Genomic DNA, 16,269 nt, shown 5'->3' on the forward strand with positions numbered 1-16,269 from the left:
ACTCATTTTGAATAGCCCGCCTACAACCCAGAATGTTGTGTTTACTTAATTAGCCTACCAGGCCTCCTTTTCAAGCTTTCCTCCGCTTGCCACCCTTCTTTGTCGACCCCGGCTCAGCGCTAGACGATGCAGCCTCGGCGGGCGTCGCACCGCTCAAGTTTTTGGCCAAGGCGTCGAGCAGCTCGGGCGTATATGACGACGACGACGACGCAGCCTCCTTTCTTTGAGAAGCAGTAGCGGGGAGCGTCTTCTGCTCGGCCTCGGCGGGTGCCGCCGCAACACGCTTAGGGTCTAACTTGCCGACGACGGGTACGGCGCGCGCTAGCATGCTCTGGAAGGGCGGCGTGACAAAATTGCCGGCCTCGTCGAACCACTCGGCAAACGAGCGCGTGAAGACGAGCTTCTCCACCGCCGCCTTGCCTTTCACTCCTGCCCCCCCCTCGACCTGGGCCGTTACGCGGTACTGCGGCGCCTGGCCCTTGGCCGCCTGCCGCTCTGACGCTGTTGCGATGCGCACTGTTTCGCCCGTCGGCGCCCGCCCCACGTACACGGTCCCCTTCTCCACCGCCAGCAGCCAGAAAGTCAGCGCCCCGTTGAGCACCATGTACACGATCACCGCCGCCGCCGTCGCCCACTTGGTGCTCTCGAACCCCAGTTTGTAGTCCCACAGGAAACACGCCGCCGCGACGGCGAATGCAGAGTACCCCAGCGCTAGCCGCACGTCCGTCAGCCGATGCGACTGCGTGAACTTGAGGCTGTTGAGGTAGTTCGGGATGGCATCGTCGGACGTGTTTTTGAGGTCTGTGAAGGGTAAAGGGGGTTAGAAAGAGAGATTCTCCAGGTCCAGGGACTGTATGCATACCTGCGACATTGTAGACTGTGATCTTCTCTTGCGCGGCCGCCATGCTGGGCAGAGTAATGGAAGAAAGATTGGAGGGAACTATTTCGCTGCAAATTGCTGAAGGATCAATCGTTCGTTACAATGAGCGACAGCTGGGTTGGGCGGTGGGATGAACAGGTAGGTCGGGAAGCCTCAGCCTGGTGGCGCTGATGGCATTGGGAACGTCTCTACCGGATGCTGAAAGGCCACCTTGAAGGTCACTGTGGGTTCGCGTGTTTAAGCTGGGCCGCCAAGCTCTGGCAGGGGTCCATGCGGCACGAACGGGCGGCTTAGCTAAGGTACCTAACGCCTGGCTAGTGTAGCACAACAGCTGCGACGACACCTCTTCCGTCTGGACGTCACCTGCGAAATAGCCCGCCTTTTGACGTTGCACCCCATTGCGAAGCTATTCGAGACAAGACACCCACAAAGCGCAAAGATGGCTCAGGTCCCGGTGCAGACGATCCATAGGGATCCCCAGTTATTGTACGCCCCCGCTACACTGCCGTCAGACAGCTTTCTCGGGTTCTTCCACTAACCATGGCATCGTGCGCTGCAGTTACTGGATCCTCTTGCCCATCACGGCTGTCATGGTACGCGCACGAAACTCCTTTTCGAAGAACAGACGGAAGAATAGACGTTTTTCGTTCTTCTCGTATGCGCAATGCCCCGCTCATAAACCGCATGACAGATCTTGACGGGCGTGCTGCGGCACTACGCGACGGTGCTGATGGCGTCGGCGCCGAAGAGGCTCGACCAGAAGACGACGCGCGAGCAGCGGGCGCTGCTGCACGGGATCAACGTGCGAGGCAACTTCCACACGCTGGCCAAGCCGTCGTTCGACGTGCGGCGCGACGCGCTCACCACGGCCTACGAGTCAGGCGCCTACCTCAAGAGCCCCGAGAACCGCGGCCAGGCACCGCCTAACCCCCTAAGCGACCCCAGCTCCATGGAAGGCATGATGGGCATGATGAAGAACCAGATGGCCATGATCATCCCCAACACGCTCATCATGAGCTGGATCAACGCCTTCTTCAGCGGCTATGTCATTAGTGTGTTGCTTCTTGATTTCTAGATGGCGGGAACATGGACTGACGACACGCTCTGCACAGTGAAACTGCCCTTCCCTTTAACTATCAAGTTCAAGAGCATGCTCCAAGCCGGCGTGGCGACAAAGGACATGGACCCGCGGTGGATGTCAAGCATCAGCTGGTACTTTCTGTGCATTTTCGGCCTGCAGTCTGTCTTCAACTTTCTGCTCGGGAGCGACAATGGTATGTGTCTATCTTTCTTTCTCGTCGCCGCCTTCCCCGAGTTTATCGAAGCACGTTAACACGCCAGCAGCCGCAAGCCAGATGGCGCAACAAATGGGCGGCATGGCCCCCAACGCTGGGCAGATGTTTGGCCCGGGCGTCGATCCCGACAAGCAGTTCCTCGCCGAGGCCGAGAACCTTGCTGTCATCGAGCACTATTCTGTCCTTGACGGGGTGGAGCAGCGTCTCTTAGAGGGTATCAAAGTGTAGTTTTTTTCTTTATTTTTTGTAAATAGTAGACTAAGCTGCACTAGTACATCCAAACCTAGCCTTATTGACTAATCATCGTATTCGATGCAAGACTTGTTGCCGCTATTGATGTTGGATTTCTCTCTTGGACTCGCCCATAAATTGCGATTTCCCCCCTTACTTTTCCCCAACGCCCCGAGGCATATCGTTCTCTCAGTCCTCCCACCACAGGTAGCAACCAAGACCAGGGCCTTTCATGGACCCCGTGATCTTGTACGGCGGCAGCAGGCTGCTTGCCGGCTCTTCGGCAGCGTCGACGGGCCCTGTCGGCGTCTGGTCGTGCCACTCTTCGGATATTACCTGGAATCGGACCATTTCGTTGTTGTCGTAGTACATCTGTTGGTCCTCTTCTTTCCACACCCAGAGGCCGTCGGCTGGCTCGCTATAACATGGATGGATAGTGTCAGTCTGTCGCTGGAACTTGGCTTCCACGAGGGCTGAGGGGTCGGCAGCTAAGAAGGGAAAGAGAATGGGTGAGGGGGGCGGGAGGGCGGTCTGGTCTCTCTTACAATTCTGTTCCATCAGGAAGCTCGCTGTAGGGCACAAATATATCGTGGAAAAAGTCTGTGGCAACTGCAGAGGACGACGACTGTTAGCGCCTACAGGGGAATTGGCCAGTGATAAGTTGGAGAGGGCCGCATCTGGGGGAAGTAACTGACGGTGGATGCCTTCTCGCGACTGGCTGGCGATACGCGCCACCATGACCTCGCTGTTAAATGGCCTGAAGACCACCATGCGGAATTCCACTGCGTGTTTGACGGGGGTTAGCAACAGCCCCGCATTGGAGAGTAGAGCGGGAGGGTTCGTAGAGAGTGCGAGCTTCTCTCACCATTCACGTTGACCAGGCCGGTGCCATGCCCGATCAGGCCCTCCGATGTCCACAGGATATCCCATAGACATATAAATAGGCCCAGCTTCTGCACTACCTGTGGTGTTTGTTAGCCAGGGCTCTGCGGCGGCGGGGCAAAGTTAGAGCATTGGCAGCCTACCTTGTTGGCATATTTGGCATTGATGTTGTCCTCAATCGCAGTTAAACTGCTCTTCCCAAAGTCGTTAGGTGCGATCTGTACCAAGTCGGCGATCTTCGTCTGTCCAATCGCATCCGGCGGTCAGTATAGAAACATACCGGCTAGGAGCGCTAGTCCCATAAAATACCTTTGAAAAAAAACGAAAATGAAAGCGAGACGGAGGTACTCACGAGAACAAACATGGCGTGTAAAATTAAAATCTTTGGCCTTAAGAGGAGATGATATTTACGCCAGAGTCGTTTGGCTAATATAAATTCAACAGAAACCCTCAACTTGTCCGGAAGAAACTCTAAACCACATTTTGCCAGGCCTTTAGCTCGCTCTTGCCCCCACGGTCAGGCGTCTCGTTCACCTTGAGCTCGCCAACTTTTGACTGCCCCACAGGCCGCCACCCCAGAATTCTGCCCCTTCCCCTGTCGCCGATCTTACACCGCCTAGAGGGAGCTAAAACCTTAGGTCGTGTCTTTCCTGAAGCCGCAACATCAAAGCTTCCCTTCCCGCAACTGCTCGAAATAACCTCCAGCCTCCAAAACCGTCCCCAAAAGGAAACGTTTCAACAAATAATCCTTCCCTGGATTTCATACTGTCCCTCCCCTCTTACTTTGTTCATCACGAATTTTTTTTCTCCTTTTCCACGACGCGCAGAACCTGCGGATTTCCTCCCGCATAGTTCCTGCCCGGCAGCCTGACTTTTTAAATTCAAGTGAAGACACGTTCAACCCGGGTTTGACGCGTTGCTGCTCGCCCACGCGCGTCTGTATTCATTTCCCCGAAAGCTATGCAAGCCGTTTTGTCTCTTTAACCCACAGTCACCGGCCTGGAATACTTGCCGGCTTTTCTTGGTCGAGAACTGAACACTGGTCACGACGTCCTTCTCGTAATAACTTGGGAACTATGGCCTACAACTACGGTCCACCTCCCCCGCCTCCTTCAGGCTCGGCACCTCAGAACTCCCCTGCGAGCTACCCTCCATCATATGGCCAGCCGTATCCCCAACGTGGTGGCGGTCATGGAGGCCACAGTGGCCGAGGCCGTGGAGGTGGAGGACAAGACCGTGGGGGGTTCAGCCAGCCAGCTCCTCCTGCCTATAACTACGGCCAGCATCCAGCAGCTCCGTACGGTGCCCAGCCTCAACCACCCTACGCCGGTTCGCACCCGCAGCAACCGCAACAGCAGCAGGGAAATTATCAAACACCGCAGCACTGGCCACCGGAGCATTCCCAGCACCCACAGCATGGCCCGCAGCCTCCGTCCCACCCTCCGCTGCATGCTCAAAACTACCATCCGAACTACGCACCGCAGATCTACCAGCAGTCGTACGGCGGGCAGCCTCCGTACCCGCAAGCACCCCAGCCTCCCTACGGCCAAGTCTACGCTGCACCAGTGCCACAGCCTAGCCCTCCAGCTCAGGCATGGGGCGGCCACCCGCAGCCACCCCAGAGTCAGAACCCATATGGCGGTGGTGGACGGGGCGGTCGGGCCTACAATGAGCGAGGCGGTGGTAGTAGTCAGCTGATGGGGCCCCCAATTAGGATAGGGTTTGACGGAAACAGCGTCCCACAACCTCCCCCTGCTCCAGTGAGCGGTGCATACCCGCCTCAGCCTTATGGCGCGCCTCATGGTCCTCCTGCACCGTATCCTCCCGCGCCGTATCAAGGATATCCGCCTCCGGCGCCATATGTGCCGGGATCGGCACCTTACGAGCGTCACCCCAATCACGGTGCTCGTCAGAACAACCGTGGTGGTTTTCACAATGCAAAGTCTCGTGGCCAGTTCGGCGGCGACAAGATGCGCAACCGCAATGCCCATGGTGCAAACGCGCAAACTACTCCTACTCACCATCAGAAGCCTGATGCCGCATCTGCGGGAAAGAAGAAGAAGCGTAAAACGAACACACTTGGACTGACACCGGGTGACGAGTCTGACGAGGATGACGAAAACGAGGAGGAACGTCTCAAGGAGATGTATGGCGACGAAGCACCCAAGTACGTATTTTTGCCACTTTTCCTCGGAACATTGTTGTTACCTGTTCGTATGCTAACTGCGATTCCAGTCCCACCCACCCAACAGACATCCAGAACTGGATCGCAGAGCGTCGGGCAAACTTCCCTACTAAAGCTAAGATCGAGCTGAAGAAGAAGACCGCGGAACAATCCCAGGCCAGTGACGCCACCAAGGCAACGGACAACAGAGAGGCGCAGCTTGAAAAACAAAAACAGAAAGCGGAGAAGCTTAGAAAGCAGCTCGAGAAAGTTGAATCGAGTATCAAGAGAAAGAGAGAACAACAAGATGAGGGAGATGAGATGCGGGATATTGACCTGACGTCGTCCCCCTCAAGTGATTCGAAGTCGGATGACGAGAAGCCTGAAGTCATGTCCACTCGTCAGGAGCCTGACAATTTACCTCCACCGCCAAAGAAGGCTGACCCCACGAAGCACTGCAAGTACTATTCAACAGGTGGAACATGCGGCAAGCGGGGCAAGTGCCGCTTTGTCCACGACCCCGCTGTTCGTGAAGCCGCCCTCAAGGAGCGGGAGATGAATGGCGGACGCATGACCCTTCAGCAGCGTCTCATCTTGAACGACAAAGCCCAGGAAGATCTCACAATTATGGAGACACTTAAATATTTGGGGGACAAGGGTATTCTCAAGAAAGAACTCACGGCCAAAGCTTCACGAGTTACAGCAGCGAAAGCAGAGGATGGGCAGAATTCTGCTCCTCAATCTCAGCTTCCTCAGGCTGCCATTGTCAAGAAGGAGTCCCCTATCAATGGTCTCCCCCCTATTCCGCCGCCAAGCGCAGTCTCCAACAATCCAGCTGTTAAGTACCCTGGATGGAATCTTGGCGGCTACGGTAGTACGGGAGTTGTTCGACCAGGCGAAACCTAGAATGTGCGCAATCGAATGCAAAAACCCGTAAAGTGTTGGTGCCCCGTCCCGGTTTCCACTTTCTATTAGAGCTGCGGCCCAAATTGAGAGCTCAAATAGGTTCCAAAGTTCGAATCCCGAAGAGCTATTTCAGATGCGGCGGTCTTGCTAACTAACTGCAGCGTTTTGGCAGTGACCTGTTTTTTGTTTTTCGTCCATATTCTACGACCGATTTCTCCATAGCGTTGGTTCTCGACAGTGTCGGGAGCGGCCTGTTAATTTCCTCGTTCGGACGACAGCTCGCCATTGCGGGATCTTGGGTCGTTGCTGGTCACTTCTAATTATAGTTGCCGCAACAAGATTCTGTTTCTCGCCTGGTGATGCTGGGCGGCTCAAGGGCATAGTTTTTTTTTTTTTTTTTTGGTTCATGGAGTGCCATGGCCTCGCGTTTCTTTTCGGAGGGTGGTGATAGTCATTCACTGATTGTTCTACTATCAATAACTAGGGCTAGGCTTAGCATCGGTTTTACCAAAAGGACCCAGTGGAGAGGACAGATGGTTGGCAATGAAGATTGTACTATAAGTGTATTGCGTGCGTAGCAAGGGGGTTATTGACTCCAATGTTTCATTTCCATTTGGCTCGGGAGTGCTATCATCCGGACATTCAACAGTAGTTTTTGTCTGACTACGCTGCCGATGCCCAGCCGTCCGCCAGCCCCGGGCAGCCGATCCGCAAGCCGTCGTCGAGCACCGGGCAGCCGATGCCGCCAGCCGTCGACCGGAGCGATGCGAATCTCTACCTCGCCGATAGAGGTTTAAAAAGGGTCGCCCGAGTGCTGCTGTCCCTAGTTGGCACACTGCCTAGTTGGCACACTGGTCGTCTGTAGAGCACGGCATCGAGTCTTTCTGGTTTGATACGGGCGATACCGGCGGGAGAGGGTTAAGAAGACGTAGAGGACATGCGATCACGTTGCTAATTTGAGGCAGCCGCAATGATACTCGGTACCGACTCCTCGAGCAGGCGGCCGACGAGGGCCTTATTATCGGCGTCCTCGCGTAGTATGGCGGCCTTGAGGTCGCGCTCGGCGCGGTCGAGCTCCTCGCGGCGGCGGGCAATGTCGCGCAGCGCGCGCGCCGCGCGGTCCTCGAGCGACTTCTTGCTCAGCTCCATGGCGCGCACCTTGACGTCGACCTCGGCCTTGAGCCGCTCGAGCTGCGCCGCCCGCCCGTGGTCCTGCAGCGCGTCTGCCAGCGCCACCGCCCCGCCCAGCAGCCGCCCGATGCCGCGCGCCGTCGTCGGCAGCCGGTGCACCGCCGTATGACGCAGTGTCTGCGCCGGCTGCACGAGGTCGCGCATCGTCGTCGGCGGGCATGTGGTGGTGTTGGTGTTGGCGAGCTTGATGGCATTGGGGGGAAGTGTCGTGTGCGTCTTGCTGAGCATCTGCGTCCAATTGGTCAGCTCGACCGCCGCCTCGCAGTCCCACCCGCGCTGCTCGAGTACCGAGGGCATCCACTTGGCCGCGAAGTCGAAACAGCATTCCTCGAGGAGCTGCTGCGCTGAGGTGCTGCGCCTTGTACGGTATAAAGGACGGATACAGCAAGGGGATCTGGCTCTTGAGCAGCTCGCCCGGTCCCCCTGTCGTTGTTAATTCTGTCGGCGCTGTTGTTGCAGCTACTGTCATTGTTGCAGCTACTGTCGTTGTTGCAGCTACTGTCGTTGTTGCAGCTACTGTCGTTTTTGCAGCTACTGTCGTTGTTGCAGCTACTGTCGTTGTTGCAGCTACTATCGTTGTTGCAGCTACTGTCGTTGTTGCAGCTGCAGGCGTAGTAGTTGTTGCAGCTGCAGGCGTAATAGTTATTGTTCCTGCTGCTGCTGCTGCTGCTGCTACTGCGGCTGCAAAGAGTGACTGGTTAGTACGATCCGGCTATGTTTTGTGAGTGCAAGCAAGTAATATCTACCTGGAGTTGGGAGAGGGAAAGGAGTAGACGCAGAAACAAACTGCAAAACGCCGGGCTCTGGCTCCTCGTCGCTGAGCTCTTTCAGGTCATCTTCGGAAGCGACCACCTCTTGGAGCGCCTGGCGGCCGACTTTGCCGCCTTGACCTCGGATACTTGGCGCTCTGTATTTCGCGACGGCGTCGTCTAGAAGAGGTCGAGAAATATAGCCCAGGCGTGAACATTTGAACACCCGAAACTAGTGTTCGTCTGAATACACGAGCATCCAACATCAATATTAATCTGGTGTAGCCAAGTGTACATGCGGGTTTCAAGTTGAAGTCCTATGAATGACCGATTGGCAGAAGTTGGGTATTCCCATCCGTGTTGTGTTTACCTGTGGTCAAGGGGTCGCCTCGCCAAATGACAATGTCAATTTCGTATGGATGCATCACGGCTCCGAATATCAGTCCCGATTTGTATGATGAGGTAGTACCTCTTTCTATATCGCCTGAATACGGCGCCATTCGTCCCGGGAATGCTGGTTTGGATATTTATATCAAGGGAGAGATGAAATAGAAGCAAATCAGAGCTCCGTCTTTGCGGCCCGGCCCTTGCCGCTGCCGTTGGCCTTTCTCTGTTCTTTCAGTTTGCTCCACAGCTCGCCGCTCCAGTGGCTCTTATCTGACCAGTACCGCTGGCCCAGTTGTTTAACGTACCAGTCCCAGCAATCGCCCCCCTCAGCACTACCACTGCCCGCTACTTCCGCGCACGCCTTGTCCGAAGCGGCCGGGCCAAGCGGCCACTCTCCCAGTGCCGCACCCATGTCGCCGTCGAGGAAGTTATCCAGCAACAGGAGCGCCACTTTGCGCTGCACCGGCTCCCAATCTACCGCCGCCGCCGCCGCCTCTGAGGAACCGCCCGCCGCAAGAACCTCCAGCAGCAGGTCCATGCCACCGCCCGCGAGAAACTCCCTGCGGATCGCGTCGTTCTTGAGCAGCCCGCTGACGGCCGCCACGCGCGCTTTCGCTACCGCCGGATCGCTCCGCGGTTCCATTACTCGGAACACCGCGCTGCCTAGCGCCGACGCCGCCCCCGCGCACTGCTCCTTTTTTAGATTGACCCAGTGCTTCTCGATCTCGCTCAGCGCCTTGGGGTTGTTCTGCACCGCCGAGCTGATGGCCAGCGCGGCGAGGCGCGCGCGCCGGTTGCGCGTTGTCGTTGCGTCGTCAGCATCTGCCTTGTTGTTGTCCGCGGTGGCGGTGGCGAGGCAGACCAGCCGTCGCACCGTGTCGTAGTCCTCGGCGATCTTGAGCCCGTAGTAAATGTCGTGCGAAATGTCCTCGAGCGCCTCCAGCGCAGAGTCCACATCGAGCCCCTTCTTCAGCACCGCCAGTGATTGGGAGAACACGCTGCTGCTGCTGTCCTCGGACGGGGCCTGTTTGGGGGGCTCCTTGATCTTGCCCATGGGGTCGTAGGCGGGGGCGTTGGCGGGGATTCTGGGCGCCTGCTGTTGCTGTTCTTCCTGGGACTCGGGATCAACGACCACGACGGCGCGCTGATCGGCGGCGGCCTCCTCGTCGGGCACGTTGATCTTGGCCTCCTTCTCGCCCGTCCACACGTTCAGCCGCACGTGCAGCCCCGAGGGTAGGTCTTGGTCTGCGCGGACGAGCTGGAACTCGTCCGTCGGCTGGAAGACCTTGGGGTAGCACTCGGCGGCGTTGTCCGTGTGGCAGATGAGCTCGGCGCTGCTGCCGGCGGACGGTGACGGCGACGCCGCGGACCTAGCAGTGCTTGCCGAGGCGGTGCCCACGAGGATCACGCTCACTAGCGCTACCAGACTGAGCGGTAGTGTGCGCAGTTGGAATCGGACCATCTTGGCCTTTTCTTTCCCCGAAGTCTCTTTGTGGTTTTCGTTTTCTCCCCTACCTTTCGGGAAGGAGATAGGTATAGGTTTCCCCTACGATGCCTCTCTGTTTTGCTATAAAGAGGATATACGAAGACCGTGAGCTGTAATAAACAGCGTAGAAAATGTGATAATACAGGGTTGCAATAATGGGTATTCCCGGCGAGGCAGCGGAGATATGTGATGGTGATTAATGAGAAAGTAGTGCTGCTCGGAAATGGATAGAAAGAGACAAGTGAACAGGGAGCTAGGAATTGAAGCAGTTGATTCTTCGCTGAATATTGTAGGTAATTTAAGCAGAGTAAAACTAGGTAAGGCCTTTCGATTGAAGTGACTCATAAAAGACCTCGGCGAAAAGGACAGTTTGCTGGATTTTCTCAATTTGCCCCTTCAACACTGAGATCGTCTGAACATTGAAGGCTTGAAGCAACACATTGACGGGCCATTCGGCTGGTGACCTGGCCCCTGCGGAAGTACTTTACTGGGCGGATGGCTATTGGCTAGTGGCTCTGGGAGCTGCTCTTAGCTTCTATTGCTTGCTTTTCTCAGTACGGCACGAAGATCACGTGCATCTAGCGCTTGGCACACGTGCTAGACTGACCCAATGCAGCTCCGGGAAGCACTGGACCGCATCACGAATCGATTCGTTCATTGGCAGTTTCTCGCTCACCAACTCGCCTTCTCGCTAGTGGCTTTGTCTCTCGGAAAGCTAGCAAACCCCGTTGCTGGGCTGGGCCACTATTTTCCGGGGCAATTGATTGATCCGAAAAGCGACGGAACCCGGCGGAGGAAGGAAAGGTATTATGTCCCGCAGTCGCAGTGGCCGTCGGTCCGTCCCTCGACGCTCGCTCTAATGGTCATCGCAACAGCAACACAGCACAGCACCATGTTCGCGCTTAGGCAGCGGGCAGCAGCAGTCGCCGCCCGGCAAGCTTTGCAGCTCCGGTTATCTGGGACGAGATCCTATGCCTCGGGAGGTAAAGACACCCACAATGGCAAACTCGATCTCGAAGCCAAAGACAAGTCGCACGACGCACACGGCGAATCTAGCCACCACCACGACAGCTCCTCCCACGGGAGCCACGACAGCCACGGCGACCACCATGATCACCATCACGCACCCTCGGTCCCTGAGTCAATCGGAGTGGGTAGCCCTGGCTACCGCGAAACAGCGGGAGACGGCCAGTACGTTTGAGAGCGCGAGAAAAGGCTGACAATCTGGCATAGAGCGGCTTCTACATCGCCCTCGGCACGGTCGCTGCCTCCATATTCTTCTACTCGGTCTCGCGAACGGGCGAGGACGGCAAGCCATCGGCCATCCACAGGGCCCTGGAGCAGTGGGCAGACCTGAAGGACAAGTGGGAAGTCAGGAACCAGCTTACCACGGCGGCTGTGGAGCAGGCAGGTCGCGACAAGAACATCTTCATCAACGCCCCGAGAAATACACACTATGAGCTCAGGCATCCCGAGTATGTTATCATTTCTCTTGCACCTCTTTCACGAGCACTTTAGAGGCCAGGCAACGCGGGTCAAAGCTCAATTCGCAGGTGGGAGCTGTAGACGACGGCCCGCTTAGTTGCCCTGCATGCCAATTAGGACCTGCCACTAGGAGAAGGCCGCATGCAGGATACCTTGAGGATGCCTTGGCGAGAGGGCGGTTTCCTTGTCTCCCAGAATGTTCACGAATGTTCCCAAAATGGGCGGGGCAGCTTCCCCGTGGTAGCTGCCCGGTGGAAAGCCGACGCTCCCCGCCCGTTGCCGTTGCTCTGCTGGCACAGGTTTCGATTGGTGCACCCCATGCTGACCACGTGACAGGGCCTTTCAACACGGGTCGCCATTCAACGTGCCTGCTGGCCACTACGTGAACATGGACAAGGTGGTGGCACACTACAGGAAGCAGCATCTCGACGAAGAGGAGCGCAAGGCCAAGAATCTGGCGGCGGCTGAGTAGCGTCGCGCAGCGGCTTGCCCCGATGTCCATACTCGCCGCTGTGGCCCTATACTCTTACTTTTACTGTATTTAGAGGTCCTCCCGAGGCAACCATCCAAACCGTTCATTCCTCCTTCGCCTGCTTTCCTCAGGCTGTTCCTTCAAGTTTGACTTTGCGCTTCATGCAGCCTGTGCTGCTCCTTCTCCTTATCGCGCGCCTCCTTGCGTCGCCTCCCCCGAGTTTTGGGTGCTTGGCTCTGCGTTAACTACTCCAACGCAGCCTGCCGATGCACCCAGCACCGTCTTCCATCAAACTCTCACGGCTACGCTCGTTTTGCAGACTTCCGAACTGGCATCATCAGTACGACAGTATCAATTAAAAGCACGTCTATCTTAGCCCACCCCATGGGGCAATCCAATATTGGAAAACAACCTGAAGTCGACGAGACCGTTGACCCACAAGTTGCGGCCGAGACATCGTTGTCACAAGTTGAGGCTGGACCTCCTTTGACATTGTCTACACCTGCTACCTCTGAATTACAGGGTGCGCCCGGGTCTTCTGGGGCATCGCCGGTAACGGAACCTGGGCAGCAGGATACAGCTCCTCTCTCTGCATCACAAGCCGCCTCTTCCCCAAAAGATCAAGCTGGACCGTCTGGAGCACAGGCTGCGACTACTGTTTCTGCATCGCAGGCTTCACTTCCCCATATTCACTGGGCGGAAAAGATCGATAATAAGCCCTCACCGTCCATTTTCCGCAGAGGCCACCGCAAAATACAAAGTAACTTTGAGAATATACTTTCAGTCGTGGCGCCACGCGGACCGATGGCTTCCGTGCGGGTTGTACAGCGAGCTTCCGCACCGGCTGGGCCGCAAACTACCGTGTCGACTGCATCGCCAGCAAATGCTACCTCTGTACTGGAAGAAGTCGCTCCAACTTGTCACGTAGCCACGGAGAGTGCCCCTGCCAAGGGTCCCTCTAATCTACGGAATGAACTTGTTGCCTCGGGCTCACAGCAAGCTGTAGCTGGAAGCGATGTCCTACAAGCCGTAGCTGGAGCTAGACAAAAACATACGACTACAAGCTCTGAGCAACAAACTGCAGCAGGGACTAGACAGAACGACGCTGAACAACAAACTACAACGGAATCCTGGCAGCAACAGACTGAGCAACAAACTGCAGCAGGGTCTGGACAGCAAGACGCTGAACAACAAACTACAAGAGGATCCGGGCAGCAACAGACTGGGCAACAGACTGAGCAACAGACCGAGCAACAAACTGCAGCAGGATCTGGACAGCAGCAGTCTGAACAACAACAAACCACAGCAGGGTCTGGGCAGCAAAACACGGCCCCGGGCTCTGGGGTACAAACCGCAACAGGGGGTGGACAGCAACCCATGGACCCGGACGCTATTGAACCGGCGCCATCTGAAGAGCAAGCTTCAGAACCGCCATTCGATGCTGCGAAAAGCTGTAGGGTATGTAATCCATACCTCTTTACTCTCATTCGTTAGCTGACGAGCCCTGCTGTCTAGCCTCCGGCTACCGCCTTTCGATCACCTCCCTCACCTATCGCCGCCGTACGCGTTGGCTTCGTAAACGCTACTATGGGTTATGGCCTCTTCGCCGCGCGGGATATCAGACAAAACGAGGCAATTTTACACGAGGCACCATTCATGACTGCCTACTTCGATGAGAGATTTCCCGACGACATGACCAATACGGCCAGCCAGCGTGGCGCCTACATGGAATCTTTCCACGCACACCGCAGCAATCTTATCGCCGCGTTTCCCCGGCTGGCTGCCAGACACGGCTATGGGCCGCTCGACTACGCACAAGCCGACACCTGTTTAAGTAACCTAACCACCCATCTCCGCCACGGCCAATGCGATCCGTCGACTGTCACTCAAGCAGAATACGAAGCCTTTACCAACACAATCATCCCAACGAAGACGGTAGTTGGTTCAGACGGCAACGCCTGCAGGGAGTTCTTCCGGGACTACGCCTTCAAGGTGCAGCCTAAACACAGCTCGACGCAAGCGGCGGCGGGAGCAGCAGCCTCCGATCAGGCGGGCGCTTTCAAGCAGGAAGCCTGCGTGTACCTCCTCGGATCGCTCATCAACCACCGCTGCCGGCCGTTCCCGAACAAGAACAAGCCGGCCAGCATCGGCGTGGACGCCAAATACGGCGGTCCCCAGGGCCCCAACTGCGAGTGGCGAATCGGCCCCTCGGCTCTCACGCGGTTTGCCCAGGAAAAGCACATCGTCGTGGACGCCCTGCGGGACATCCGCAAAGGCGAGGAGCTGACGTGGGACTACCACAAGAAGGTGCTAGGCTTCATCTGCCAGTGCGACATCTGCCAGGAGTCCTTCATGCGCCAGAGGTGTCGCGTCCTGTGAGGAGCAACGCGTCGCTGGCTCAGGAAGGTTGGCACGAAGATGAAGGAAACGTGCATAAAGGGGAAGCCCAACCCCTTTGCAGGCTGATTTCCATTCAAGGTCGGCAGCTCGGCAAGGTCACCCACTAACGGCATGCAGGCCGAATCTAACATCCAGCGCAGCATTTGGGTCGTCTGTCTTTTTCTTTTTTTGTCCATTGTTTTGGATTCACATAGCGTTGCCTAGTTTTCTTCTTTTGTATTGTTTCTTTTTCGAGGTTAAAGCATCTCACGAGCGGTATTCCATAGTATGAGACGGAGCAGGACACACAAGTTTTAATGCTTAATCAAATAAATGATCGGAACGCATTACAAGCCAGCATTTGGGTTGTTCGTTTCATAGTTTCTTTCTCTCTTGCTATCTCGTAAACCTTAAGATAGTGTGATTCAGGCATTGCTGCAATCCCAATGCCCAACGAGGAGCAAAACCGTGTCCGCATTTCCCCAAACCCATGATTGATTTGAATGCAAGAACCAACCCCGCGTATCCCACAGTCCCAGCCCTTACTTGAGAGGAATGAAACGTGAAGAGTGCGTGGCACCGATACCTGGCCTGCCGTGCTTGACAGGCTTGCTGTAATGGGGGTTAGTGATGCCGTACAGATCCAAGCGTCAAGCGTGCAACGTACTATGTGATCGAGAACTCTCCAAGGTAGTGGCCAACCATCTCAGGCTTGATTTCCACCTGGTTGAACTCCTTGCCGGAGTAGATGCCAATGACGCTGCCAATCATCTCGGGGACGACAATCATGTCGCGGAGATGGGTCTTGACAAGGTCGGGCTTCTCGTTGGGCTTGGCCTCCTGCTTGGCCTTGCGGAGCTTCTTGATCAGGCCCATGGGCTTGCGCTTCAGGCCCCGGTTGATCCTGCGGCGGGCGCGGGCGTGGACGACATCGCGGAGCTCGTCAGATCCAAGGTCAAGGAGACTGCAGAAGAAAAAAATCCTGGTCAGCTCGGAGGTTTTCTCTTTGTGGCTTGCTTTCGATGCCAGGTGCTGATCTGTCCATCCGTCGCCTTGTTCGTCCCCTCCGCTCCTTCGACGTTGCGGTTCCCAATCCCTGAACGGTCGTGCTGTCTCTCTTCTTTCGAATGCTCTGTCTCCTCGCACGTCTGGGAACGGAGGGGAGTGTGCATGGTGTGTGCTTGAGGTTGTGGTTGGGTCACCTACGCATCGAGATCGATTCCCCGGTACGAGAACTTGCGGAAGGTTCTCTTCTTCTTGATCTCGGCAGCCTCCTCGGCGTTCTGCAAACAAGAGCCCCTGTCAGCTTCCAAATCTCATATTGAGGACGAGCCCCGGGCCCCGTGCATGTGCAACAAGCCCGGCAGGCGTTTTTCTTCTTGTTCCAAGCCCGATACCAGGTCCGGAGGCGATATGCGTGAAAAGCTGGACAAAATTCGCATTGGAAGGGGGGCAACGTACGTATTCGTCAGCCATCTTGGCGGTTTGTGATTATCACGATTTCGCTCTGTTCGATTATCGAAGAGCGAAAAGGCTGATGGTCGCGATTGATAGGAAGTGGGATTTGGCAGTACACCTCTCGCAAGACACTGGAGCGGAATGGTCGTGCTGCGACCTCTGGTTGGCCGTGTCTCCACTGGCAAAAATTCGTAGGGCTCAGTGCCCTCACAAAACCCCCCGCCGCCGCGTGATTGGCTTCGGTGGGCTGTGGCGGAAGGTTGTGGCTGTGGGGCTTCGGCGCTAAGGGTCTGAGGCGCAAGGC

The 16,269-nt window shown here is 56.4% G+C and overlaps 9 protein-coding genes across 9 annotated transcripts; 5 read left to right on the forward strand and 4 right to left on the reverse strand.

Moving 5' to 3' along the window:
• Positions 1-70: 70 nt before the first annotated feature.
• On the reverse strand, positions 71-905 carry B0T26DRAFT_657522 (microsomal signal peptidase 25 kDa subunit-domain-containing protein; the record flags this gene model as incomplete). The annotated part of the gene is made up of 2 exons (XM_060438793.1): positions 71-801; positions 863-905. 2 exons carry the CDS (start codon positions 903-905, stop codon positions 71-73), a joined length of 774 nt encoding a protein of 257 aa, XP_060290470.1.
• A 219-nt stretch (positions 906-1,124) lies between these two features.
• B0T26DRAFT_732054 (integral membrane protein DUF106-domain-containing protein) lies at positions 1,125-2,482 on the forward strand. Its single transcript, XM_060443083.1, has 5 exons — positions 1,125-1,366; positions 1,440-1,473; positions 1,572-1,932; positions 1,993-2,154; positions 2,225-2,482. Exons 1-5 carry the CDS (start codon positions 1,320-1,322, stop codon positions 2,401-2,403), a joined length of 783 nt encoding a protein of 260 aa, XP_060290471.1. The 5' UTR covers positions 1,125-1,319; the 3' UTR covers positions 2,404-2,482.
• Positions 2,483-3,844, reverse strand: B0T26DRAFT_732059 (RNA polymerase III subunit Rpc25-domain-containing protein). Its single transcript, XM_060443084.1, has 6 exons — positions 3,641-3,844; positions 3,432-3,530; positions 3,272-3,368; positions 3,102-3,188; positions 2,952-3,015; positions 2,483-2,824 (listed from the first exon to the last, which is right to left on the reverse strand). Exons 1-6 carry the CDS (start codon positions 3,650-3,652, stop codon positions 2,596-2,598), a joined length of 588 nt encoding a protein of 195 aa, XP_060290472.1. The 5' UTR covers positions 3,653-3,844; the 3' UTR covers positions 2,483-2,595.
• A 520-nt stretch (positions 3,845-4,364) lies between these two features.
• B0T26DRAFT_658531 (uncharacterized protein) lies at positions 4,365-6,358 on the forward strand (the record flags this gene model as incomplete). Its single annotated transcript, XM_060438878.1, has 2 exons — positions 4,365-5,455; positions 5,524-6,358. The coding sequence occupies 2 exons, from the start codon at positions 4,365-4,367 to the stop codon at positions 6,356-6,358; spliced, it is 1,926 nt and encodes a 641-aa protein (XP_060290473.1).
• A 1,268-nt stretch (positions 6,359-7,626) lies between these two features.
• B0T26DRAFT_732063 (uncharacterized protein) lies at positions 7,627-7,996 on the forward strand. Its single transcript, XM_060443085.1, has one exon. The coding sequence runs from the start codon at positions 7,737-7,739 to the stop codon at positions 7,983-7,985; it is 249 nt and encodes an 82-aa protein (XP_060290474.1). The 5' UTR covers positions 7,627-7,736; the 3' UTR covers positions 7,986-7,996.
• Positions 7,997-8,857: 861 nt separating this feature from the next.
• B0T26DRAFT_658900 (uncharacterized protein) lies at positions 8,858-10,147 on the reverse strand (the record flags this gene model as incomplete). Its single annotated transcript, XM_060438910.1, has 1 exon — positions 8,858-10,147. The coding sequence occupies one exon, from the start codon at positions 10,145-10,147 to the stop codon at positions 8,858-8,860; it is 1,290 nt and encodes a 429-aa protein (XP_060290475.1).
• Positions 10,148-11,404: 1,257 nt separating this feature from the next.
• On the forward strand, positions 11,405-12,128 carry B0T26DRAFT_657355 (uncharacterized protein; the record flags this gene model as incomplete). The annotated part of the gene is made up of 2 exons (XM_060438778.1): positions 11,405-11,646; positions 11,993-12,128. Coding segments are annotated over 2 exons (378 nt in total), but the record flags the coding sequence as incomplete, so codon positions are not given.
• Positions 12,129-13,532: 1,404 nt separating this feature from the next.
• Positions 13,533-14,483, forward strand: B0T26DRAFT_609514 (uncharacterized protein; the record flags this gene model as incomplete). Its single annotated transcript, XM_060435876.1, has 2 exons — positions 13,533-13,586; positions 13,644-14,483. Coding segments are annotated over 2 exons (894 nt in total), but the record flags the coding sequence as incomplete, so codon positions are not given.
• A 359-nt stretch (positions 14,484-14,842) lies between these two features.
• B0T26DRAFT_732076 (putative ribosomal protein S12, cytosolic) lies at positions 14,843-16,139 on the reverse strand. Its single transcript, XM_060443086.1, has 4 exons — positions 15,969-16,139; positions 15,714-15,790; positions 15,175-15,471; positions 14,843-15,119 (listed from the first exon to the last, which is right to left on the reverse strand). Exons 1-4 carry the CDS (start codon positions 15,981-15,983, stop codon positions 15,050-15,052), a joined length of 459 nt encoding a protein of 152 aa, XP_060290478.1. The 5' UTR covers positions 15,984-16,139; the 3' UTR covers positions 14,843-15,049.
• Between the last annotated feature and the right edge of the window lie 130 nt (positions 16,140-16,269).

The sequence above is a fragment of the Lasiosphaeria miniovina genome (assembly GCF_030549165.1).
Source record: "Lasiosphaeria miniovina strain SMH2392-1A chromosome Unknown B0T26scaffold_8, whole genome shotgun sequence".
NCBI lineage: Eukaryota > Fungi > Ascomycota > Sordariomycetes > Sordariales > Lasiosphaeriaceae > Lasiosphaeria > Lasiosphaeria miniovina.

Bases quoted from the DNA above. Each gene is read 5' to 3' on its own strand.
- B0T26DRAFT_732054 (XM_060443083.1), top strand. From the start codon at position 1,320: ATGGCTCAGGTCCCGGTGCAGACGATCCATAGGGATCCCCAGTTATT. The intron at 1,367-1,439 runs GTACGCCCCCGC...CGTGCGCTGCAG, and splicing joins CATAGGGATCCCCAGTTATT to TTACTGGATCCTCTTGCCCA. The intron at 1,474-1,571 runs GTACGCGCACGA...ACCGCATGACAG, and splicing joins TGCCCATCACGGCTGTCATG to ATCTTGACGGGCGTGCTGCG.
- B0T26DRAFT_732059 (XM_060443084.1), bottom strand. The intron at 3,369-3,431 runs GTAGGCTGCCAA...CAAACACCACAG, and splicing joins ATGCCAAATATGCCAACAAG to GTAGTGCAGAAGCTGGGCCT. The intron at 3,189-3,271 runs GTGAGAGAAGCT...TCAAACACGCAG, and splicing joins CGGCCTGGTCAACGTGAATG to TGGAATTCCGCATGGTGGTC.
- B0T26DRAFT_732063 (XM_060443085.1), top strand. From the start codon at position 7,737: ATGGCATTGGGGGGAAGTGTCGTGTGCGTCTTGCTGAGCATCTGCGTC.
- B0T26DRAFT_732076 (XM_060443086.1), bottom strand. The intron at 15,472-15,713 runs GTAGGTGACCCA...TTTCTTCTGCAG, and splicing joins CGGGGAATCGATCTCGATGC to TCTCCTTGACCTTGGATCTG. The intron at 15,120-15,174 runs GTACGTTGCACG...CCCCCATTACAG, and splicing joins GGAGAGTTCTCGATCACATA to CAAGCCTGTCAAGCACGGCA.